At 50.8% G+C, this 24,937-nt stretch overlaps 1 protein-coding gene across 5 annotated transcripts in view; it reads left to right on the forward strand.

The window, feature by feature from the left end:
* The first annotated feature begins 9,360 nt into the window (after positions 1 to 9,360).
* Positions 9,361 to 24,937, forward strand: part of CLMN (calmin) — a 96,454-nt gene continuing 80,877 nt past the window's right edge. For all 5 annotated transcript variants that reach the window (XR_014781175.1, XR_014781176.1, XM_084792561.1 and 2 more), the window contains exon 1: positions 9,361 to 9,559. Coding sequence is in view for 3 of the 5 variants with exons in the window: in XM_084792561.1 (XP_084648687.1) it covers positions 9,478 to 9,559 (82 nt within the window). In the remaining 2 variants the exon portion in view is untranslated. The remainder of the gene's footprint in view (positions 9,560 to 24,937) is intronic.

Here is a 24,937-nt window from a genome sequence, read left to right on the forward strand (position 1 = left end):
CAGGGACTGACTTGGGATCACCTGTACCTCGCAGAGTGGCTGAGTGAGTACCAATGAGTCTTGGTGAAGAAAGTGGGAAGGAAGGGAAGTGAATGAGGGAGATGCAAGAAGCCCTGGGAAGATGGAGAGTCTTTGGCAGGGACACAGGGGATGTCTGGGCTGCCGAGTGTCCTGTGTGCCCAGTGCCCCAGTTCCCGGAAAGCCAGTCTTTAACAGCGAGGCTCCTCTGCCCACACCCGGAAGCCCTTCCATCTTCAGGATTCTCAGCCCTTGGCTGCTTCTATTTACAGCTCTATCTTCCTTCCCACCCCAAGCACCTTCCCCTCCTGCCCCTTCCAGTGTCACTGAGGTTCAGAGGGCACACCTGTATTTGCTGCCTCATTGTCCTGAATGTGTGTGGCCCCCTTTGCATCTCCACTGAGCTCCTAGTATCCCCGAGAGGTTCTGCTGTGAAATCGATGAGCCGTGTGCTAGGTCAGGGATGTTCTACACTTACAGTTATCCTGTGCCTTGCCAGGGATCAAGCGGGACTTAGACTCCACACCTGTCCCCCACAACGCAGTGAGACCACGTGGCTCTGAAGTGTGGGCTCTATTCTTTTGGTAGAAGTGGCTTCTTGTGATGCTGAAAAAGGCCCCGAAGCTAGAGGTGTGGCACCCACAACGCCCCCTCGTGGATGGGAGTGCTGGAGGGCAGAGTCTGAACTCAGGACCAAAGGTCTGACAGAAGCCAGCTTCCTGCTTTCTTTACCCAAGGGGTTATGTAATGATCTGCCCCCCCCCCCCCCGGCAGGCGATGCTCCTATGGCACACTTGTCAGGAGGCAGAGGCAGGTGGATCGCTGTGAGTTCAAGGTCAGCCTGGTCTACAAAGTCCAAGACAGCCAAGGAACCCTGTCTCAGAAAACCAAAAAAAAAAACAAAAAACAAAAAAAAAAAACCCCAAAAACCAAAAAAAAAACCCCAAAAAACCAAAACCAAAACAAAAAACAAAAAACAAAAAACAAAACAACAACAACAACAACAAAACCCAAAGCCTATTCTTAAAACAGGCAGAACAAATGAAGCAGCCAGCTTTGGGTTCCAGATAAGTTCCCCCGCTGTCACTGCTACTGGTCCCATATCTCTCCAAGCTCCTTCTCTTCCCATCCTCTCTTTCAGCTTCCTGCTGAGGCCAGTCAATGACCCCAAGGGCAGGCGAACTGGTTAGAGAAAGCCAGTTCCTAACTTCAGGGGTTGGGGGTGGGGGGGTGGGGAGTAGGCAGGGCTCCAGCACTCACACGCCCCGCAGTGACTAACTTACGCCAATGCCAACATCAACGCCAACATACTTCGACTTTAACACCAGTCTGTGGTCCACTCTGTTGGAGGTAGATAATGCCTGCTTACCTCTGACCCACCCTCTAGGGCTAATATGGCCTTGCTAACCTGGTACCAGGAGGGTTTGGCTAATTAGCAAAGGGGACACTGTAGTAGTACTTTTCATTAGTGGACTCAGTAATACCTGAAAATGTGACTGGTCACTGACACACTGGAGGACCCTGCAGGTCCAGCACCTGCACCTGGAGAGGGACGCCCAGTCCCAGCTGCCCCTGGCCATAGCCAACGAGAACTGAGGATGACCAAGTCACCCCATCCCTTCTCACTAGGGATCTTGCCTTGCAATTGCCTCGGGGTGACATTAGCCTGTGACACAAGGAGAGTGGAGGGGTTCTTGCTGTATACCTACTATGTGTAGGGAGCAGCTCTGCCCACTATGTGCACTCACTGCCTCTAAAACTTACTGTGACTCCATTTTACAAGGGCAGAAGTCCAGGCCTGCCTCCACCTTCAAGGGCTGAGACTACAAGTATGCAGCACCATGCCAGTTCATATGGTCGCTAGGGCTGGGACTCGGGGGCGGGGGGGGCAGTTGTGGAGGGGGGGAGGGGCTTCATGCATACCAGGCAGGCATTCTATAGCGTACACTACATCCCCAGCCCTCTCACACGTCTGAGGGAACCTTGGAAGGGTTTGCATATAAGCAGCTCTTTTGAGGAACCAAGAGGAGCAGGTAGGCTGGGAGAACAGAGTGGGTGGGTGAAGGAGGGAAGGGTCTTACATGGTACGGACTGTGGACATTACCAAAGAGAATTGGAAGGAACCTTCTCTAATGATGATTTAAGATCACGTAAATGGGGAGCAGGTTGGAGGCCATCAGGGGAAAAGGCACAGACGGGCAGGTGGTGGAGGGAGCAGGGGTGGGGGGTAGTGTCAGTAGCTGGAACAGGGGACCCTGGAGACCGAGGGCGGGGCGGGGTTCTGGGCTTTCGTACTTCTCGATGGTATCTAGCACTTTCGAGCATGCACACACGTTCTTCTGCGATGTCAGGTGTCTCCTGTGTAGTTCTGGTGATTGCTGGGGCTAGAGCCCCCCACAGCTCAGTTGGGCTGGACATGGGCTCTGGAACAGGCTTCTCCTCTGTCTCTGTCTGTCTGTCTGTTTGTCTCCTAAATCAGTTGCTCTAGCTGTTGGGTGGTGGTGGGGGAGATTTCTCCCCCACTGCTCATCCTGGCACATAGCACATGCCTGCATTTCCTCTCAGTATGCAGACTCAGACTGATGGATGCATGGCAGCTGCTGGACCTCACAGGGTCCAGACAGGAACCACAGGACTTCTTATGGCTGACCTCTGGTAGGCATCACAGCTGCCATGGTCTCCTTCTCAAGCAAGCCCTGAAATCCAGCCCAGGTCCAAGGGAGGGCAGGAACTCTCCCATGTCCCATGAGGAGCATGGTGAAGAGCAGGAAGGAAGGCTGGTGGGGGTCAGGTCATGGTAGGACAGTTAACGGGGGGGGGGGGTAGGGGGTGGAGTTGAGGGGTGGGAGTGGTGGGAGGGGGAGCAATTGCATCAAGTGGCTAGGACTTGCTTACAGGCTTCTTCCTTTCTCCTAAGCAATCTATCTATGTGCAAATTCATTTATACCACAGGGAACATAGAGTCAACTGCCACACAACTTCCTGTTGGCTAACAACAAACTACATGTTCACTGATGCTCCCTTAAGAATCTAGCGCCAAGTGACATCATAGCTGGCTTGGTCTGTGCTCTCACAAGGACAAAGCTGCCAACAACAATGCACTCACCAGGACGCAGGCAGTGTCCCTTCATGATGTCATGCACAAACTCTCCTTCCACAAAGGTGAAACTGAGGTTTCTTAATGATGTGAGGCTATCTGGGGGCCTCAGACATCAGATGTGGGGATCTCCCTCAGATCTATGCAGAGCCCTCTTGTTCCCAACCTGGAGGTGAGCTTCTTCTTGAGCTAAGACCAGAAGTCAACAAAAGCGCCCCTAGTGAGGGACTCTGCCTTAAACAGCCCCATGTGGGATCCTGACTAGTTCAAAGCTACGATAGATAGCCCATGGGGCATGAAGACCAGGCTGGTTTCTTCACCTAGATTCTAGGCTCCAATCTCTCCCTGGCTAAAGTACCTCAGTGACCTTGGGGACACTGCTAAACTTTTCTGGCCTTAGTTTCATCTCTAAAATCAAGACAATAATAGGTGTTGCTGGGAAGGGTGAATGAGGTCTTAAATGCGCTTGACTTGGGACCTTGGCAGCAGTAAGGCCTAAGTGCCAGCTGCACACAATAAAACCAGAAATGGCTTCTCCAGTGCAGAGACTGTGAGCTCCAGGGACAAGTCCAGGGGAAGGTTATGGGTACTGGCTGTGGCTCTGACTTTTGAATTATCTTTCCTGGGATTCTCAGCAGAAATATTTGCTTTTGATTTCAGAATGCCGGGGGGAAGAAAGTCTATTTCTGCAATTCTGTTGCAAGCAGCTGGTGGTAATGGGTTGTTTCTCTCTGTATAGATAACGTACCCTCTCTCCACATTATGTGTAACCAGTACCTCCCTCTTAGTGGTGGTGGTGAGGGTGCAGGTTATCATTAGTTTTTCTGGAAAATGTTCACTCCTTAAGTGGAGTTTTTATGTCTACAAAAAAAAAAAAAAAAAAAAAAGAAAAGAAAAAGAAAGAAAGAAAAAAGAAAAAAATAGCTGCCCTGTCTCCAGGGAAGGGGCCTTTGACTATTCAAAACTGGGAGAAATGAAGGGTGTTATTTGTGGAAATTGGGACATCCGGTACCATCTACCTAGGGAAGCAGACTTTTTTTTTAACCACCCACCAACACCTCTGCATACCAAAAAATTAATAAAATCTCAGGGAATACATTACTCTTGTACATTTTAGGCAATCTCCTAAAGTCAGGGGCACTTTATCATCCAAGTGTGGTTTGGTCTGAGCTGTTGAAATGACCTGGGTGTCAGGGAAGAGCCTTCAGTAGATAAACACTTCTGAGCTCATACCTTCTGCCCGGTGGAGACTGAAGACCTCAAGAGGACGGATGTCAAGAAAGGCTAATAAATTGCTTGGGATCACACAGCCGAAATGGAGCCAGGGCAGGAGGAAGCCCATTTCTGTTGTGAGGCGCCCTCCCCTCCCCATGTCCCCTGACCTATTGCTTCCCCCTAGAAGAGACCCAACTTGCCTTAGGCTCCTGGGCTCTGTGAGGTTCTGGAGTTAGTAACTGATAAAGCTTAAAGGTAATTTATCTGCATGCAACTCACTTTTCCTGAGCATCAACTGTCTACCAGTCTGTTATGCTAGGCCATGATAAAATAAGACAGGCTTATTTTCAAGGCATTTTCCAGTTTGAAATAGAGTGGGTGCTGTAGTTTGGATCTAAGTGACCCCTCACGCACACCCTAAGGTCTTGGGGTAGAAGTATAACACCAGTGCTGGGAGGCTATGGGACCTTTAAGTGGCAGGGTCTACTGAGGAGTATTTAGGTCATTGAGAGCCTGTCTTTGAAAGGGCTAGGGGCCCTAGCTGCTTTCTCTACACTCCTGATTACACTGTGACTGGTTTTGCCATGCAGATCTACAGTGATGCATTGTTTTGCCCAAAGCTGCAGGACCAACCAGAGACTGAGACCTCCAAACTGTGAACTCAAACCAACCTTTTCTCTTCATAAACTTGATTTACTCTGGTACCTGGTAGAATAACAAAAAGTTAACATGGTGAGGATGACAGACAGAATGCTAGAGGCAGACGTATAAGGACATCAGGTGCTACAAGAGGTATGAGGTGCTACAGGCTTCCTTAGCCAGGCACTTGGCACCATCAGCTCTTCCATTTAAATAGCTCAAGAATCTATCTCCTCTGCTCACTGTATGATGCCACCCACTCGTACCCACCTCACTCAGTCATCTTCTGGAGCCTTCTAACATCCTGCTTAATGTCCATCACCGTCCACAGCATGGCTACAGGGGCAGTGAGAGCCCTGCTCAGTGCACCAAAGTGCTCATATCTCGGTGGTGAGGTCAAACTTAGATGCCAGCCATATTACATACAGGGCCTGGCCAAGGGGAGACACCCAACCAACATCTGTTGAATGAATGAGGCCAGGGGTGTTTATGGCACTGTGCAGCTTGGTGACCCCATAATGCAGACCCCTGGCTCGGAGATGTCTTGGTCTTTTTGAACAACAATCACTGCTCAAATAGCTGGGGCATGTTAACTTTGAAAGGCTGAAGAAAGATGTCTCTACACAGAGGAGGCTGCCGAGGTTTGCTTGAGAAGTCTCCCCAAAGTTCATGTGTTAAAAGGCACATGGTCCCTGCCTGGTAGGATTTGGCGAGGTGATCAGATCCTGAGGGCTCAGATTGAATCAACCAATTGATCCTTGGTGAATTCATAATAGGGTGGCCTCATCAGGAGGTGGTGGGAAGGGACGAAGTGGGTCACCAAGGGTGTGGCCTGGAAAGGTGTACTTTGTCTCCATCTCCTTCCTGGTTGTCCCTCCAACTTCCCAGAGGACATCATGAGAATAGCTTTCTTCTACTGTATCCTTCTACCGTGATGTCCTAAGGCTCACAGCCACAGAGCCACGTGACTGTGGATAAACCCTCGAAACCCATGAAGCCACATAAATCCTGCTCAAGTTTCTCTGGGGTATTTTGTCACACAGCGATGAAGACACAGGGCAGTGGCGGTTTCCAGAGAGGGCAGAGAGGAGGTTTCCACCTAAGGTCCCCTCCCCTCCCAGTGGGGGGCTCCCAGGAACCCCGGGTCACCTTATTGCTTTTGCTTCTGGGAACCACGTGCCAGCCACAGACTGGAGCACACACAGATGGGAACCCGTATCTGTGCTTCCTGCCTGCATTCAGCTGTCCCCAGAAACAGGGGGCAGGAAGGTCACTGGGCCAGATCAGCTGGAAATCCTTGTGTGAGCCTGGGGAGGGGGCTGGATTCAATCCTGTCCAAGCACTATGCAATTCTCCAAGTCCCTTCCCTTGGGGAGAAGTCAGTTTTAAACAATGATCAAAATTCTGGAAGAACTGGGAAATATCTAGAAAAATCAGTTGTTGGAAACTCCAGGGAAGCCAAGCCTGGAGGTAGAGTGCTTTTCCTTTTCCGAACTGTCTAAAAAAGAAAGAATACTGTTCAGTCATATAAGAGGCCAAATGCCCAGTTTTCACTGGAAGCCCCATATCCTCCAGAAGGCTGGACTGCCAGAGAAAGGGATACCCTCTCTTGGCACTTGTGCCTAGTTCTCCACAGGGTGTGCTTTGCTGTGAGAGCTATGCAAACACGTCTTGATTGCCTTCTCAGAGGTTGGCCTGGGCCCGGTCATGAGAGCCAGTCCTCTGCTTTCCAAGTTCTGGCCTACAATAAGGGCTATTCAGTCATAGCACTTGAGACCTTCCTCCTTGCTGGGGGACCATGCTTCCTGCTCAAGTGGAGAGATGGCTAAGACTCAGCCTAGTTCTTCAGGACCACACGGTTGATTGAGGAGAAGCCATCAAGAAAATGTTATGAGCATGCAGTGTAGACATGGCATGGCAGGGTTTATGAGATTACACCAAATAACATCAGGTTGTCATCAGACAGTAACTCAGTTGGCCAGGCGTGACGGAGAAGGTCCTCTAGAGGCGAATGCGATTAAGGAGACATAAGCTGGGGGAAGGGAGGAGCCGGGGATGGTTTCAGAGGGAACAAGTTAGGTAAAGGCCTAGAAGTGATCATGTTTATCAGTTCGTTCCTGTTCCTACAACTAATAATTGGGAGAGGTTTGTTATGTTCAGTTTTGAAGGCTTAAAGTACATATAGCACTGCAGCGGCTGTGGTGAGGCCCCTGGCGATATCTCACTGCGGTGATGACACCATGGTGGGGAATGAGTGTGGGGGGTGGGGGTGGGGGGCGAGGGGGGAGGCCTCCCACAAACCAGGAAGCCAGAGTTGGAGGGATCTTACTTAGTGTCAGACAGGCAAGCACTGGGAGTAGCCAGAACCTGCCGGCAGCAGCTCATAGCACTAGATCAAAGTGGAGAGCTATGATTGACAGGTGGGGGTACAGCACAAGGGCGGATCACAGAGACCCTGTGTGCTCCCAAAGCTCCTCTCGGAGATCCTGAAGTGGTCCTAGTCATTCACTGACTATCCAGGTGCAGTTAGGGGTCAGCTTCATAGTCAGTTTTGGCTCCTAGGCCATTTGGAAAACCACCTAAAATTTCTTCCATTTTGACTCAAAGGAACATCTGATTTGGAGTTGGCACTTAATCAGTGCTGACGCAGACCCCTCCCCCTCATCCCCAAGAATAGTCATCATAGTTTCCTGACAGACAGCTGGTCCTTTTGGATCGCTTTCAACCACACACTGTCTCCAGTCAAGTTCTTGGCCACCTATCTCGTGATGGAGATGAAGCTGACTTTCTCGGCCCTTTGCTTTGCGAAGGAAACGGTTTCCAGGCAGCAGCAACTAGAGTAGACAAATTTAAGCGTGCTAGCTTCATGAGGCAAGGTGAAACAAGGCCTGCTACCACTACCTGGCTCTACAGGAGGCAGAATCACACGTGAAGTGACCTATGACTCAAGACAGGCACAAGGTGGTGAAGTCAGAGCCTGAGGCAGCCGTGATTCCAGCTGAGCCCAATCTGCTGGGTTGCTGCCCCGCCCCAGTGGGTGGGTAGGGGCGCCTCCTTCCTCATTAGGTCAGGCTTGAGGGACCCTTACGACATCACCTCCACACCTGCTCCTTGCCCCAAGCTGACATCCTCCTTTCTGGAGCTCACTTTGATCTGTAATTTTCATCTCAGTTGGTTATTGGGTTTAAACACAGATGACTTGAGGGTTTCTCATGCCTGCAACCTCCATCTGTGCTGGCTCATTGGTGAGTAGCTGGGCTTTCCATGGCCATGACCAGCAGGCCTAGGTGTGTCTGAAGCCAGAGGTCTGCACACTGTGAATGACACACTCCATTTTTCTGGCGGGTGGTAGCTGAACAGCGATCAAGACTCTGGGACTTGGAACCCCTTATGTCATTCCTCACCTTAGACAAACTCCTAGATTTTCTGCTGGCTAACCGATAAAGGAGTCCTGGCTGCAGGTATACAGGCACCATGGAGCCCCATGTAAGATAAGATGCAGAACTCTCAGGTTAAAAGACACAGGGGCCCAGAGCAGGAACCACCACAAAGGCCTGCTCTGTCTCAGGTATCAAAGGGCGGCCTTGAACTCCGCCAGGTAGCTGCGAATGACCTTGAACTTCTCTTCCTGCCCCCACCTCCAGAGTGCTGGTATCACAGGTGTGTGCAAACACCCAGTTCATGTGCCAAGGGGTCAAACCCAAGGCTTTCTGTAGGGAAGAGGAAAGCTGAGTACCATCTGAGTGAGCTACAGTCCCAGTCTGCTCCTACAGTTTCAATAAAACCATAGGTTTCTTGTGGCAAAGGTACCCGTTCCTGGGAGGGGAGCTATTTCTCCCAAATAGCTGGACAGAACCGGAAAGGGCCTCTAATCTAAACCAAGGAAGAAATTCCTTCCACCACCACCACCACCCCTCCCTGCTATGAAAACTACTTCATCCATCACTCACTTTCCACGGTTCTTGGGGGATCAGGGATGGATAGGGCTTAGCTGCCTTTACCAGGGAGGTGATCTGGCATAAGAGGGGCTCCTACTGCGACTGGAAGGGTCTCAGAAGGGCAAGATGGGGATGGGGCAAACATCGTGGACCAGCTCCTGGGGCACCCTGGCTTGCGTCACCAGGCACACCGCACCCCCCAAGACATCACAATACGGGGGCTGCGACCCCCCCGCGCCTCATCATTGTTCGTTTGCGACCAAACAATCCAACCAACACCCACTCTGGGGTGGGGGAGGAAAAAAAGGAAAAAAAAAAAAAAGGACTGTCCCGAGGCCGGCTCCTCCCGCCCCGCCCCGCCCTCTTCCCTCCCGCCCGGGGCCCCCGCCCCCGCCGGGCAGTGAGCGCGCGCCGGGCGCCCCGCTCCGCCGCCCGCGCCCGCCCGCCAGCCGGTCCGCCCGCGGCGGGGCCGGCCCTTCGCCCGCCCACCGGCCCCGCGCTCGCTGCCCGCCGCTCGCCGCCCGCCGCCCGCCGCCCCGGCCCGCCGCTCCGGCCCGCCGCGCGCGCTCCATGGCTGCTCAGGAGTGGGACTGGTTCCAGCGTGAGGAGCTCATCGGCCAGATCAGCGACATCCGTGTGCAGAACCTGCAAGGTACCGCTGCCCGGGCCTCTTCGGAGGGGCCGCCTCCACCAAGCGTGGGCCCCGCTGCTTCCCCCGCGGGCCCCAGAGCCGGTGTCGCTGGCCTGGGCCGGGCTTGCAGAGCCCAGGGGGTGGGGCGGTGCGTGGGCGTGAGTGTGTGTGCACACGCGCGTGTGCACCCCATTTCCATCAGAGGACCCTCACCCTCTCCTCCCCCGCCTCCTGTAGTTCAGAGAAGTTTGTAGTGGACTGTTGGGGGCGGTGGCCCAGGTCAGGGCCAGAAGAAAGTGCCACTGTGTGTGTGCACAAGGCAGACTTGGAACACTTTCCGAAGTACCTATGAGCCTGGGGACCTGTAGTAAGGGAGAACATCGGTCCCCAGAAGCTCTGGGTGATGGGGGCACCTAGGACCCTCACTGAACTGAGGATCAGTAGACCTTCCCCACCCAGTCCACAGTCTGGGGAAGAGCGGGGATCAAAACCTTTGCCTGAGGCAGCTGACAAGATGAAAGATAAACTCTTGGTGGCCCGGTGTCAGCCATGGGCTCTGTGGTTCTGCCACCTCCGAATATGAAGCATCTTTGAAAACAAAGTATTGGGTGTGTAGACTTATTAAACAGAGAGAGGAGATAGAAAAAAGGGGGGGGGATCCTAAAGAAAAAAAACATCACCCTTCCCACTTCAAAAAGGCCATTGCCCTCAAGCTCCGTGGGTGGAAGTGTGTTTCCAGCCCTCTCTCTCCTGTGGGGGCTTTGCAAAAATGGACATGAATCCACTTCCGGTCTCTTCACCCACCTGGACCGGTGCTCAGGTGAGCTACTAGTCTAGCCAGTCCCCCTACTGGCTTTGGGGTGAAGAGAGTCCAAGGTTGAAGTTGCAAGGATCCGGCTGGGAGGTTTGGACAGAGGTCGGGCAGGAGGATTGTGGGTGTCCCTTTCCAGCAGGGCAGGGAGCCCCTGCTGGGGGTGGGGAAGAGTCTAGATTAAACATTACACCTGAGAGAATGTTTCCTGGGAGCTCACGTGACCCTCTCCGGCTGAGGTTTGGCAAGGACAGTGCAAGTCTGCAGAGGTGACTTGAAAAGGGGCCAGCGGGCGGCTCAGGGAGTGGGCACTGGGGACTCTGGATGCTGTTGCTGCTTAGCTGCTGTGATCTGTGTCACGGGAGGGTTGGAGGCGCTGTGATGAAAAGAACAGGGTCTGGTCTGGGGTGGGCAGCATACCTTAAGCTGAGATGGTATCTGGCTGGGGCTGTCGGATCCGGTGTGTGTCCTGCATCTTAGGCAATCGCCAGGCGTTTTAATGAGCACGTACTATTTGGCGCAGCCAATTATTCTTTCAGGATCAGGTCCCATTAGTAAAGGGACACACGGCAAAGTGACACAGAGGGACAGGGCTACACCAAGCATGGGTCTTGAAGGTTTAGGAAGATTTATAGGGGTGCCAGCTCCTCACCCCGAGACTGTGCCTACCACACTTTTAGGCAAATATCAGTTATAATTTGACCAGCAATGGACTCTTACCAAGAGGTAAACTTCAAATCGTGTATTTCAAATGTCATATGTATTACACACATGTATAATGTAGGCTATTTTTAAGTATGAGCTTAACATGCTTTTAGTTGTGGGCACACTCAGGTGATTGCTACGTGCATACAGAGTCTCTGATGCCTGGATGGTTGCATCCACTTTCTTCCCAGTCAGGAACCTCACCCACCCAACCACCAAGGTAACCATTAGCCCGGTCTTTGTTTTTAATTCATGAAGGCTCGATTTGTCCCTGCATCCGACTTGAAGTTGAATGGTGCTGTTGAATGTGTCCTCTTGACCTGGCCCTGTTGTTAGATCCATCTGTACAGTCTTTTCTATAGCTATGGTTCCTTTTAATTGCTGAGTACTATTTCCTCGTACGAATATACTACCATTCTACTCTCTATCTGATGGAGGACCTTTGGGTTGTTTGCAGTTTGGGGCTGTTATGAACAAATGAAGCCAGTTGTGTTTTGGGGGTGAACATTAGTTCTGTGCAGTTGTTGAGTAGGGCTTGTGCGCTTTGCTTGGTGTTGCTGAGATAAGGCAAGGCTGGAGGTTAGGTCAGGAATCAGTCTTCTGTTTTCTCTGTTTCTCTGTCTGGATTAGGGGCCTAACAGATACATTCTCTTTTTGCTCCTGTGGCACTTAGAAGGTCTCAACTAAAGGTTCAAGTCCAGAAGGCATTTTACATTGATTTCAGAGCATCTGCTGAGCCAGCTGGTGCATGTCAGAGGCCCAGTTATGTCTGGATGAGCGGATGGGGGCTGTACCAGGGTCCCTGGCTCATCTGTGCTTAGGTGGGCTGTGGGTGGGGTTGGCAGGCAGAGCCTGGCTCAGGATTTGATCTATAAGCTTGTGACTGTTCCCAATTCAAGTGATCATGGTGTCTTATTGATCCCAGTTGGAGACAGTGGGACTTAAGGATCTGTAATCACAGGGATGGAAACTCCTAGTACCCGTGTAGAGGCAGCTGCTCCTGTCGAGTCTGTCAGGCCTGATTGGAGTCTTCTGTTCCTGACACGAGGTGGTTCCAGGGTCAGCAGTGAATGCAGGCTCAAGCAGGGCTCTGGATGCAACCTTTCAGAGAGCAGCTTGGAGTTAGCCGGCTCTTCCTCCCGACACATTGAACGTTGATTAGGAAGCGTGTCCTTGCATCCCGCCTAGGCTTCTGTCCCTGCCTCCCTACCCTGTGGGGTTCTAGAACCCAGGCTGTGATTGTGATATAGAAAACCTTCCCTAGAGGAACACTGGGGTGGAGGGAGGCCAGCTTGCCTGAGTGGAAAACTCAACTTTCCTCAGGGGGCCCTTCCTGCTATTTAACAGCCACACTTCAGAGGAAGTTGTGAGACATGGGCACACGATGGCCACCAAGGTGGTTGCCACCAGGGTCCTCTGGTGTGGCATGGGATCCTTTGGCACAGACTGCCTGTGAAAGCTTACAGGATCCCTTGCAAGGATGTGGGGGTGACTCAGGCTGTTGACCTTTTTGCAGAGGAGAAAATACAAACAGGAGAAAGTCTGAAGCATAGGCCTGCTGATCCTACTTGCCCTCAGAGTCATGACGGGTGGCATAGAGGTTAGAGGTGGCCAGGCACCTGCTCTCAGCTGACTGTTGACTGGAGGCCTCCCGTGTCCTTGGAGGACAGTGTTGCTGCCCTCTCCTCATTGCTTCAGGGGGCAGCAGCGTGACCTGCTCTAGACCAGAGCTATTGACCCAGTGTTTGTGTGGACCCCTGTTCTGCCTGGTAACATGGGGCCGGACACTGTCTCAGACACCAAGACAGACAAGGCGCAGCTCCCTGATATGGCTCTGTGGAGGTCATCCCTGTCCTGTGGCTCTCTCCTGTTCTGGTACCCTAAAGGGGTTGATGCCGTCATCTCTCATTTTTCTAGAATAGCCTGGGTTGGCCTCACCTATCAGAGGCAGCTAGGTGAGGTGAACAGGACAGACACCAGGCTGACCCATCCCGTCCTCTGAGGGGGCGCTCATCAGCATCATTGCCATCGCCTGAGCCCTACTGGCTGCTCTCCCTGACGGGGCATTCCCACCTTTAGTCAGAACTACCTCAAGGTCCTTTGACTCGCTGGTATCTGGATCCAGGTGAGGCAGAGGGCAAGCATCCTTATGGGTATATAAGCACACAGGTAGAGCGGTTGTTAACTTCATTGCTGGTGGCTGTGAAGGTCCAAAAAGGGGCCTTTTAATTTGGACTCTAAAGGCTGACTATAAACTTCACTTGGCCTGGGTATTCTCTATAGGGCATTGTTTGTGTGTTCCAGAAGGATCCATGTTTGCCTGTTATTGCTTCCTCCTCCTCCTCCTCCTCCTCCTCCTCCTCCTCACTGGCCTGGGCTTGGGCTCAGGTTCTCCCAAGCTTGCTTGGGCTACTCAATGGTTTTCTTAGGCTTTGGCCTAGCTTTCCTTCCTCTAGTCTACCCACTATCCAGCCACCTCACTGTGTCCCCATTAAACCATCCAGTGAGTTTGTAGACTAAAGCAGAATTTCCTGGCCTGGTAGTGGCATCAGGGACCTGGTGTCGGTTTGTTTTTGTTTTTTGTTGAGGCGATATGAACAGAACGAACGTGTCTTCATAGCACCCAAGAGAACGGTTTCATCTACATTGAGCCTAGTGGACCAGTGGGCTTAGTGGGCTTGTTCACAGAAGCAGGGGTGAGCTGTTACATGACTGGGGGTAACCCTAAAATAACTACATCACTACGAAATTGCCCCCTTACATGGGTGACAACTCATGAGAACTGGATGAGAACATCCAGTTGACATTGTCCCTCCTAACTACTCTGGCACTTCCTGAGACCACGTGCGGCCATAATGGCCATGTTATCCATGGAGGGCAGCATTCCACAACCTGGCTAGCTGCTTTGACCACCCCTGGACCAGTGGTGTTACGGTCTATGGATGCCATGATGAGGAAAAGGCTGGGGTAGCATGGCCTGGCATGCTGGCGTGGCACCTCCAGCATGGGTGGCGTGGTAGGAGGCCATCTGTGGTCTGCTGTGGGTGCCACACCAGCCTCCTCATGCCTCGTTGCTATCCTCCCTCAGAGCCCACTCTGTACCCTGCCCGTGCCCCACCTGTAGGTGTTCTGTGCTATGGGACCAGGCCAGAGAGGGGAGAGTCCAGGAAAGGGCCTTTCTGCTCTGGCTGTCAGTACCCTGGAAGGTTCCATTTAAAAGCCAGGTGGAAATCAGATGTGGATTTTATGTCCCCAGAGGGCTGCCTTGCTAGATCACTGGCAGCAAGGCTGTGTGCTTGTTTCCTACGCATGAACCAAGGCATGGATGTTTTCCTCTGTAGTCAGACCCAGGGCTTGGAGTTATCTCTGATTTGCAGGTAAAAGCTCATGGTCTGGGAAAGGTTTTTCTAGGGGTGTTTTCTTGTGTACCTAGGAGGTCGATGGTCAAGGCTGAGGCTCTAATCTTGCTGCTAACGTACTGTAGGATCCAGGGAAATCTATTTTGCCTGCAATTTCTTAGTTCTCTCCTTGGTAAAGTTGGAGTTGGCCCACTGGGAGCTCTGTGTCACCCCTGTTAGGTGGTGTCAAGAGCGGTTGGGTCTGGACATTATCTGCCTGAGGCCATTTGCATTTTAGCCACTGGCACACGGGGCGTGGGCTGCCCATGTGCGGCTCTGGGCTCCACGCAGCTCTGCTGGCTGCATTCCTGGACTCTTTTCACATTCAAGTGTCAGACTCATTTCTACCCAGGAGCCCAGCAGAAAAGGCCAGCTCACAGGCTGGCTACAGAAAGGGCACACTGTAGAAAACGTGGGAAGCCTTGGTTTGCCCCTGGCTCATGAAGCTGAGAGGGTCAGTGACCAGCCCATGCTTCAAACAAACAGAGCCCCCTGTCTACATGTGTACCCAGGAACAAGAATGTCCAGGGACCAGGTAGACCAGAAGCCCATTTTGAAAATGGGATTTGTATAGCTAGGGACAAGCTGACCTAGGAAGAGGATTGAACACAGGAAGCTGGCAGCCACGTGGGCCTGTCCTCCCACGGAGCAGCCAAGCTACCTGCTGGCACCCTAGCCTCCTGGGGAAGGCAGAGCATGGAACTAGATCAGCCATTCTAGGGAAGGGCCTCTTGCCCAAGAGGCCTGGCTTTCATGAAGTGCCTGCTGGCCTGCAGAACACTATGGTATTTCATATTTTATTGGAACAGCAGAGCTCTGGGCAAAATCCTGCCCAACAGGTCATAGGTTACGCCTACCCTGTGTCTGAAGGGAAGAAGAAAAATAAAGCGATTGTCTTTATAATGGTTGAGCCATTAAAAGTGAACTCCCGTTCCCATAGAAACCTTCTTTCACTTTCCTTGGTGTCTTTTGAAAAAAAAAAAAAACAACTTGTAGATTATGTCTGTCATAGAAGGAAGTAGAAGCCGCCTTTGGAAAAAACCTTCGGAGGGTTTTTCCTCCTTATTGGTGTGTTAGCTTTTCTTTGATTAATTTTCTCCTAGCTGAGTAGGCATTTCAAAACTTCGGCCATAGGTTACTTTGGCCTGCTGCTTGTTTTATAAATAAAGTTTTATTGGCATGTACCTATACCCATTCATTCGGATGTGATCCATGGCTGAGTAGGGGAGGTGAAGGTACCCAGAAGGCCAAAAATATTTCCCACTTGGTCAGGTGCAGAAAAAGAGTTGAGCAATGGAGAAACAGTTAAATTGAACAGAAAAGGTGTGTGTGTGTGTGTGTGTGTGTGTGTGTGTGTGTGAGAGAGAGAGAGAGAGAGAGAGAGAGACAGAGACAGAGACAGAGACAGAGAGACAGAGAGACAGAGACAGACAGAGACAGAGAGAGAGAGAGACAGAGAGAGAGAGAGAGAGGAGAGAGAGGAGGAGGAAGGAGACATATGTGTTATGTATATTCAATGCAGGCAGCATTATGACCATTGTTAGATAAATGTTTTTGCCAAGTCATTTCTTCACTCCATGCTGGACATGGCCTACCAAGTTGTCTCAGGGCTCAGATCTGAAGTACATGCTAGCCACACTTGCCTTCTCCTCACTGCCGCCATCAGATTTTGTCTAGTAGTTCTGGGTGAGGCTTCGATGTCATGCTAACACCTATGACATATGGGGTCACCTTTCTTTCAAATCAGGGCAAACACTCAGGGGCCCAGGGAGACGGATCAGCTATGTGAGGTGGGCAGCTTTCCTGTGGAGATGAAGGTGTCGAGCTTATGTCCAGCCTTGGCACGAGTTAAAGCCTTCCTGTCAGTACCCGTGGCAATGTGGAGAACTTCCTGAAGGACGGTGGAGACAGTAGTTTTGAAAGCCGGATTCAAGGGTGTGTGACAAGTGGGAGTTGCTAGTCAGAACCTGTTATAGAATGCTTCCTCTGATTTAACCACCGTCACCTTCATCAGAGTTGTTGCGACCAGTTGCAGGAGACCCCCCAAGAAAAGTTTGACTGTTGACATTGCCTCCTAGGAATGGGGTGGGGGGAGTGAGGGGGTAGGGTAGTCACTGGACATTCATCCGAGGTTCCAGCTACTCTGTCCTGTAGCTTTGGGGTCCCTCGGGCTCCTGCAAATAACTGATCACCCACGCTTTGTAAGTAAGCTCATGAAGTCATTGGCCTCCAAACTGGACTTCTGTTGGGGTTCTCCTTTGGTTTGTTCTTGACTTCATGAGGAGCGGGTAGCTGTGTGTTTACATCTCTCCAGGGAAGGAGTGCTCCCAACAACACGAGCAAGGAACGCTTCTTGTGGGTAAGGCTATCCTTTCTGTTCTGAGCACAGGGCTGATTGCATGCCTGGTGTGCACTCTGTGCCTGCTGTAAAATGACTTTACTCGCAGTCCAGGGCCGTGATTCTAAGGCAGGGGACTAGGCAGCGGACCCGGAAGACCCGATGCACTGGGTCTATCCTCGTATTTTTGCCCTGGAGCTCAGTTCTTGGAGATGAGGAGACGCTGAATAGGGCTTTCGAAGACCTGGTCCAAGGCAGCTAGCTGGAGCTCCTGCAGAGCTCCGGGTGGAATTTGATAGAGCCCCGGTGATGTCACACCTCACTCCTGCTTTCCTGTCCTCGGGGGGTTGTGTGTTCTTATGCAGCTGGAGCCTTTGCTTTATATTCCTCTCTTTTTTAGACTATTTTTAATCCCCTGTGCTATGGCATACTTAAAAGGCAGAGCTCTGAGCACTCTGGTTAGGATCTGGGGCAGCAGGTGGAGAAGGGCACAGAGACAGCCTTCTGGTTTGATGGGGGAGGAACTTGAATTTAGATGACATTATCCCCCTGCTCCCACCCTCACCTAGGGCAAACTCTGGACCTGGAGCCAAACCTACTTGGGCCCCACAAGCTACCCTGCCTCTGTGCCCCTTGTATGGTCTGTAGTTTGCTGCTCTTGGGGCCACCAGGTCAGACTCAAAGTCCCTGCAACCTTACACTCTGGACACCTCTCTCCTCTACTACATATTCTTGCCCTCAGGGAAAAGCTCCTTCCTTGCATAATCTGGACCCCAGTGTTCCTCATCCTCCCTCATCCCAGAGGGGAGTGCTGGAATTTGTTGGAAAACTGTTGTAACTAGAGGCCATGTTGGATGAAGAAAGTCTGACTTAGAAAGGCAGATATTGAATATTTCCTCTCATCTGTGGACTCTCTCTCTGTGTCTCTGTGTCTCTGTCTCTCTCTCTCTCTCTCTCTCTCTCTCTCTCTCTCTCTCTCTCTCTCTCACACACACACACACACACACACACACACACACACACACTATGAAAGTAGGATGGGCACTATGTGAAGAAGAGGGTAAGCAGCAGGCTGGGGGTTAGGGGCGAGGGCAAGAGAGGGCATTAAGGATGAATATCATCGAAGTGCCTGATATACACATATGGAAATATAATCAAACCAATCATATTTATACAATGAATATGTACACTAATAAAATAAGTAGGTTATGAGGGACTCCCGCTTGTCTGGTGAGGAAGCTAGCTGAATGGCCACGTGAGTATTTCCAGCCTTGCTTCCTGGTCTCCATGCCTCCTCCCTTCCTGGTAGAGCACGTGGTCAGCTCCATGGCCTTGTTGCTCCTGTTCTACTGTTGTCTCCATGGAGAGTTTACAGTGCTGCTCATGATGATCACTAAGCATGCTGTGCTTTCATCTCTGTGCTGTTTGTTAAAGCAGGGATGAACATGGGGATGGCGAGATACGGGAAAAGCTCCGTGTATTATGGTGGCCGTATTGCTGTCAGGTGGCTCTAACTTACGGGCTGTCTAGCCAGAGTTATGGAAGACAGCTTGGGGCTCTGATGTAATATGTTTGATGTTCCATGCAGCGTGTGTGTTGAGCGGTGTCCTAATTAGCTTTGTCAACTTGGCAAGATGATATAGCCTAGAGTCATCTGAGAGGAAACCCTAGATCAGATTGGCCTGTGGACAAGTCTATGGGGGAATTATCTTCACTGGTCATTGATGTAGCAGGACGGAGGCCACTGTGGGCAGCACCATCCCTAGGCAGGTGGTTCTGGGCAGTGTGAAGGCCAGCTAAACATGGGCTGAGTTGAGTTCCTCTGTGGGATACTTTGCCCCTGTGGTGATTATCTATAGCTGAAGTCAAGGCCAAGCAAGACCATGAGTGTTGGCTGCTGGGCTTTGAGTACTACAATCAGGAATCAGAGTGAAGTCTGCAGAGGTTCTAAGAGGAGGCTGGGACTGGGACTGGGACTAGGGAGGAAGTACAGAGACTTGGCCATGTATCAGGGACCAGGTGATTGAATAGCAGATGATTCTGGGCAAGAAGTCACAGCCTCAGGCAGGCTTGTCACTTAGCTCTTGAGACTTGACAACCCTCATCGTCACTTACACATTGGGAACTCCAACTAACAAGACAAAAGGCCAAGCTCTCAGCCCTTAGCTCCTGGCTGGTGATCACAAGGGCAGCTGAGAAGTTGTGAGGCCGCAGTTCCCAGTTTAACAGGTTGAAGAATATGATTCTAATATACTGACTGATGGCTGGAGTGCCTAGAGGTTACCATGGCAACTGTCCTTGACTCTATCTGGGTTATGTGATGGTGATGACTGATTATAAAGATGCCAGTGTCTCTATGTTGTGTCATTTCATCCCGATGTCACCCTCTGACATTGGTGTGATGCCCCCCACATACACTGAGGCCCAATGCAGGTTCTGATCTGAAACAAACCCACACACTTTACAAACCAAAGCTGAGAGCCTCGGGCACAGACAGCCTACTGTCGCCCTGGTGATGGCCTCCTATGGGTTCTCAGGAGCATGTGCAGCGTGAGGTACCTCACACTGTTGAAGGATGAGGGGGCTAGGAAATAAAGAGGAGGGGGGGGGGGCGACGGTCACATAAGGGTCACAAGTGAGATGGCTCAGGTCAGTACTGCTGCCCGTGGGTCTGTCTTGGCGGTGGTGGTTGCAGTTGGTTTTCTGGTTTTCTGGCGTGGCTGGAAGCTGTGCCAGGCTTGGCACTAGAATGCCGTGTTCGTGTCTGAACACACGAATGTGGAGTTGAAGGGAGAATCTAGACCCTGGCTTTTAGCAGACCTGTGTATGAGCCTGTTGGTGCTTAGTGAACAGGAATAATAATTCCCATGTCTGTTGCCTGTTAGATCATCAGTGAAGTCCCAGGCTTTCGCCCTCTTTCCTCCTCTCTCAGGTCCCCCTATTGTCCTTCCCTTAGAGGCTTCCTTTATATATCTATATTTATATAAGTATCTATATCTAATCTATATCATCTATATCTATATAGCTGATGGTTTTGATATTTTCCCTCTATCTGTCCCTGAGTCAAACGCTTGCATGTCTTAATTGCAGCTCCTTCAGTTTTATATTCTAATTCCTAAGACATGTAAGGATGCGGCTTTCCTCTCCTGCTCTTTGGCCCTCAGCCTCTATTTCCTGATCTAGTTCCATCACCCTCTTTGGGGATCTCAGGGTTACACTCGGTCTGTGCTGCTCAAAGTGTAGTCTGTTGGAAGGTGTGGCCATCTGCTCCCCCCTGCTCTGCCTTTTGTTTCCTGGCAATTTAGACTTACCGATGTTGCTGATGTTGCTGCCAACTTAAGGGTTTATGTATTTATCCCCAAATTCTTGCTGCCTGAGACGGCTCTTTTGGTTGTTTGCGACACCAGGTGAGTTCTGTCTCTGGTCCTGACTTCATGAGTGAATCTAGGTCTCAGGCTTGCTCTGGGCTTGTTGCCCTCCACACCTGAGACCTGGCTGTCCCCTGGGCTGTCAGTCACTGTCACCATGCCTCCCTTCACCTCTCTCCTGCTTGCTGTCTTCCAGTGGTGTTAAGTTTTGGATGCCGGCACACATCTTTGCTGAGGGTGGCATGTTGTCTGAGAACTTGAACCGGGAAGTTAGGGCTTGTCTCCTCTAATTCCTGATTGCTGTCTTAGCTGAGCATCCCGTTCAAGCCCTTCCTCCAGGGCACTGAAGGGCTCCCAAGGGCAGCAGTCAGGAGCTGTGAAGCCATGCCCCATCCCTTGTGGAAAAGCTGTACTCTCTCTTGGAAGCTCCGTGTGTCCTCTCTGCCCCCAGTGCCTCAGATCTTCGAGAGCTCCACCTTGGTGCCTGCTTCGTTTTGTCTCTATCTGAGACTGTCCTTCAGTTCTGGAACATTCTCTTGGATTACACCATTATGATTTCTGTTCTTTGGTTTTTCTCTGACCTTTCAGAACTCTATTTAAATAGCAGCCTTTCATCTCGTAATTTTCTTATCTTTTCTCTTTTCCATCCCTTTGCTTCTTGCTCTGTATGCTGGGAGATTTCATCTTCTTCTAATTCTGTATTTTATCTATTGAATTTTAATTTGCAGGACTTAGAAGAGAAGGTTGTAGAAGAGAAACCTGTTCCCCCACACACTGGGGGTCAGCGCTGCCCAGGATGATGGGAGACCTCTTGGTGGGCTAGAACCCCAGCCCTGGTGCTTTGTGGAAGATTATTTGGGTGATATCTTTGTTCTCCAGACACCTCGTGTGACATAGGAAGAACAGTACTGAGCTGTACCTGCCTCGAGAGCCATGATGACTGTGTGGTCCTGGAGGTGAAGGGCCTGCCTACAGACCTGTTCCACCTGAGGCCCAAGGGCTGCAGTCACCCCGGAGTCTAGCCCTGGAAGTGGCACAACACAGAATCGTAAACTTACTTGTCATTATGAAATATACTTATTTGGGTAACTTGATCGCACGGTTCTTGAATGTGAACTTTGTAGATAGCAATGTTGTATTGCAACATTGAGAGCCCTGGTGGCTGGTGGGAAATTTGATAAGTGAGTGCTCTGGTCTCCCTCACTCTGGAAACTCAACTTCTGAAAATGCCTGTAGGGTTAGGGTTAGGGTTAGGGTTAGGGTTAGGGTTAGGGTTAGGGTTAGGGTTAGGGTTAGGGTGTTTTCCCTTTTGATGGTTTTTCAGGAATTGCTGAATATGGCCACTTCTAATGGCTGTTTCCTCAGCCATACTCTGGTTCACCTGTGGCTGGTGTCCCAAGGCCTTGGGAGTCAGGAACTTAGTTGGCTGCAGCTGTAGAAGCTGAGTACTTACCACAGGGTCGGGACTTCCCCAAAGCTTCCATTCACCCACCAGTGTGCTGTAAGCCCCGCCCAGCTTGGCAGGCAAAGTTTTGATTGGACAGTAGCGTAGGTTAGTTGCTGTTTTATGAAGGAGCCTGGGCACGGTGGGGTCTTAAAGCATGCTGCCATGGGACCCTTGTTTAGGTTCTACGTGGTCAAGTGTTGGCACCCTGCCCACTTTAATAAATCTGCCCTATCGATTTCTGGCGCCAAGCTTTTAAAGCAGTCTTTTGCTTCTGGTGAGACGAGAGGTTAACTGTGTGGCCTTCACCAGACACCACCAGGCTGACCTTAACTGGTTCACTGGATTCTTGGGGGGGGGGGGGTTCTGTCCAGCTGCAGGGAGGGATACTGTGGAAGCGACCTGTGGAGGTTCCAGCAAAGAACAAATGGATGTGTGGTCCCTCAGCACTGTTCAAATGAGGCCTTTTGTTTTGCAGCCCTGGTGGCTTAAACAGGGTTGATCAGTCCAGGAGAAAAAAATCAAAACAAAACCCAGCAACGAGGAAGGGCAACCTGTGCCTGTTGAGTAGGGAAAGTAGGGCTTGGAGGCGGCCTGAGGCTTGAGTTTCCTTTCTGTGTATTAGCGTGGTGTTAGCCAAAGTGTCTTCTTTTCTATGTGCTGGTCTCTTCAGTCTGTGATGTGTGGTATTAGCAACTTAGTGTCTGCCTGGGGCTGGTAGGGGATGCACTGAGGTCACTGGGCCTTTTGAGTCAACATTTGTTCCTTTCCTTTCTTTGTATTAAACTGTGTGTGGTGGTAGGAGCTGGGGAGATAGCTTAGATGGGAAACTACTTGAAAAGGACCTGAATTCAGTCCCCAGAAGCCAAGCCGGGGGGGGGGGGGTGGTAGGGAGGGAGAGAGAGAGAGAGGAGAGCGGAGAGCGGGGCAGCTGAGGAGTGTGGTCCATCATGCCTGTAACCCTACTGGGGAGGTAGATACTCTCAGACCTATAGGGCCCTTTGGCCAGCCAGCTGAGCCTGCCTGGTGAACTCCAGGACAGTGAGACACCCTGTTTGTCTGTCTGTTGAGCCATTGGAGGAACATGTGAGATTATCTTTGGTCTGCGCATATGCACCTGTACCCAAATGAACATGTACACACACACACACACACACACCTCACACACATGTACACACACACACACACACACACACACGCACACATGTACATAAGGGGGCATTTCTTCCTCTCTCTTGGTGTGGTGGTCAGTGTTTTCCCAGGAGCTCAGCTGGATGGAGTGAAGGACTTAATTCATCTATGCAGCGATGATTGGGGTTTGGGCCATATCCTCTCAGATTTAGGGCATGTCATGAGAGATGAGAGGCACCAAGGATCTAACGGAAGCCTGGGCTATTGGGGGGTAGAAGAGATAAGTGGTGCTGAAGGATGGGGAAGGTGCCCTGTGACGGGTCCCTATGTCAGGTGGGCCTGGGCCGAGGTGGCTGCCAGGTGAGTGAGATGATAAAATGCAGTGTAGGAGTATGTATGCTCCAGAGACTAGGAGGGAGCCAGCTCAGGACAAAGAGAGCCTGGGGATGCAGTTGGGGAGGTTGTGAATAAGCCTGTGGACTTATGGCCTCTGTCTCTCCTGCAGCCATTTGCCTAGCTGGAGGCCAGTGTTCCTCCATGTGCAAGTGCTGATAGGGGTGACAACTGACTCCAGAACAGAGGATGCTTAAGGGAGTGACATGTTGGAGCTTTAGCACCCTTAGCTGAGTCTACGAAATAACAGTCATATTACCATCAGAATCCGCTTTGAGCATCCCAATGGAGTGGGACCACCTGCTTGAGAGTTCAAATAAAGGAGTTATATCCTTGGGCCCCTCATTCAGAAGGCTCTTTGATGTGAAGGTCCAGCTTTGAGGTCTCTGGAGGAGTCAACAGATGAGGTCATGCCTCCCATGAATCATGTCTGTTATAACTCAGTGCTCTCCAGTCATGGGGAGAATCCAAGATAGGGAGGGACATGATGATGATGCCCGCTTGGATGACACTATGGAAAATTACTTAATGCATCAGGTGCACAGGCTGCAATTTTTGTTTTTCAAAACACAGATTGTCTTCTAGTTGACCCGGCCAGAGACCTGCTGGCTCTTGAATTGACCTTACTATAACATACATGTCTGTTGATGTCTGCCTTGTTGCAGCACTCTTGGGGGCATAGAGAAGGGTAGGAAAGGACTTGAGCCTTTTGAGATATGCAACAGCAGTGGCGCCTGTAGATTTGACTGTAGGGTCCCAAACTAGGGCCCCGTGTCAGCTGTTCTTATGTAGAAATGGGAAGAGCTCATGGCTGTTGCTGGAAAAGAGGGACTCTGCTTGCCTGTGACTAAAGCGGGTGGCAGTGAGGCTTGTGGACCACACCTTGAGGCTGTCTTGGGGGTGTAGCTGTGGATCCTATGTCTTACCATGCCCCAGAAGCTGAGGCAGAGACAATGGCGTGCCACTCATTAAAGCAATGGTTCAGGGTTCTGGCCATTATTTGGGCTCTTAGAAGTCTGGGATCTTTCAAGGTCTGTGTAGGTATTTTGATGGGAATTGCATTGAATCTGTAGATTACTTTTAGTAAGATGGCCATTTTTACTATGTTGATTCTCCCGATCCCTGAGCATGGGAGATCTTTCCATCTTCTGGTATCTTCTTCAATTTCTTTCTTCATAGACTTGAAGTTGTGTTCACTCAAGTCTTTCACTTGCTTGGTTAGAGCTATACCAAGATACTTTATATTATTTATGGCTATTATGAAGGGTATAGTTTCCATAATTTCTTTCTCAGCCCATTTTTTTCATTTGTATACAGAGGGCTACTGGGTTTTTAAAGTTGATTTTGTATCCAGCCACTTTGCTGAAGGTATTTATCAGTTGTAGGAGTTCCTTGGTAGAATTTTTGGGGTCACTTATGTATACTATCATATCATCTGCAAATCATGATAATTTGACTTTTTCCTTTCCAATTTGTATCCCTTTGATCTCCTCATGCTGGCGAGGGTGTGGAAAAGGGGGAACACTCCTCCATTGCTAGTGGGAGTGTGAACTTGTACAACCACTTTGGATATCAATTTGGTGCTTTCTCAGAAAATTGGAAATAGTGCTACCGCAAGACCCAGCTATACCACTCGTGGGCATATGCCAGAAAGATGCTCCACCACACAACAAGGGCATTTGCTCAGCTATGTTCAAAGGTGCTTTATTCGCAATAGGCACAATCTGGAAACAACCTAGATGTCCGTCAACTGAAGAATGAATAAAGAAACTGTGGTACATTTGCACAATGGAATACTACTCAGCTGTCAA

The sequence above is a fragment of the Acomys minous genome (genome assembly GCF_964271855.1).
Source record: "Acomys minous genome assembly, chromosome: 8".
NCBI classification, from domain to species: domain Eukaryota; kingdom Metazoa; phylum Chordata; class Mammalia; order Rodentia; family Muridae; genus Acomys; species Acomys minous.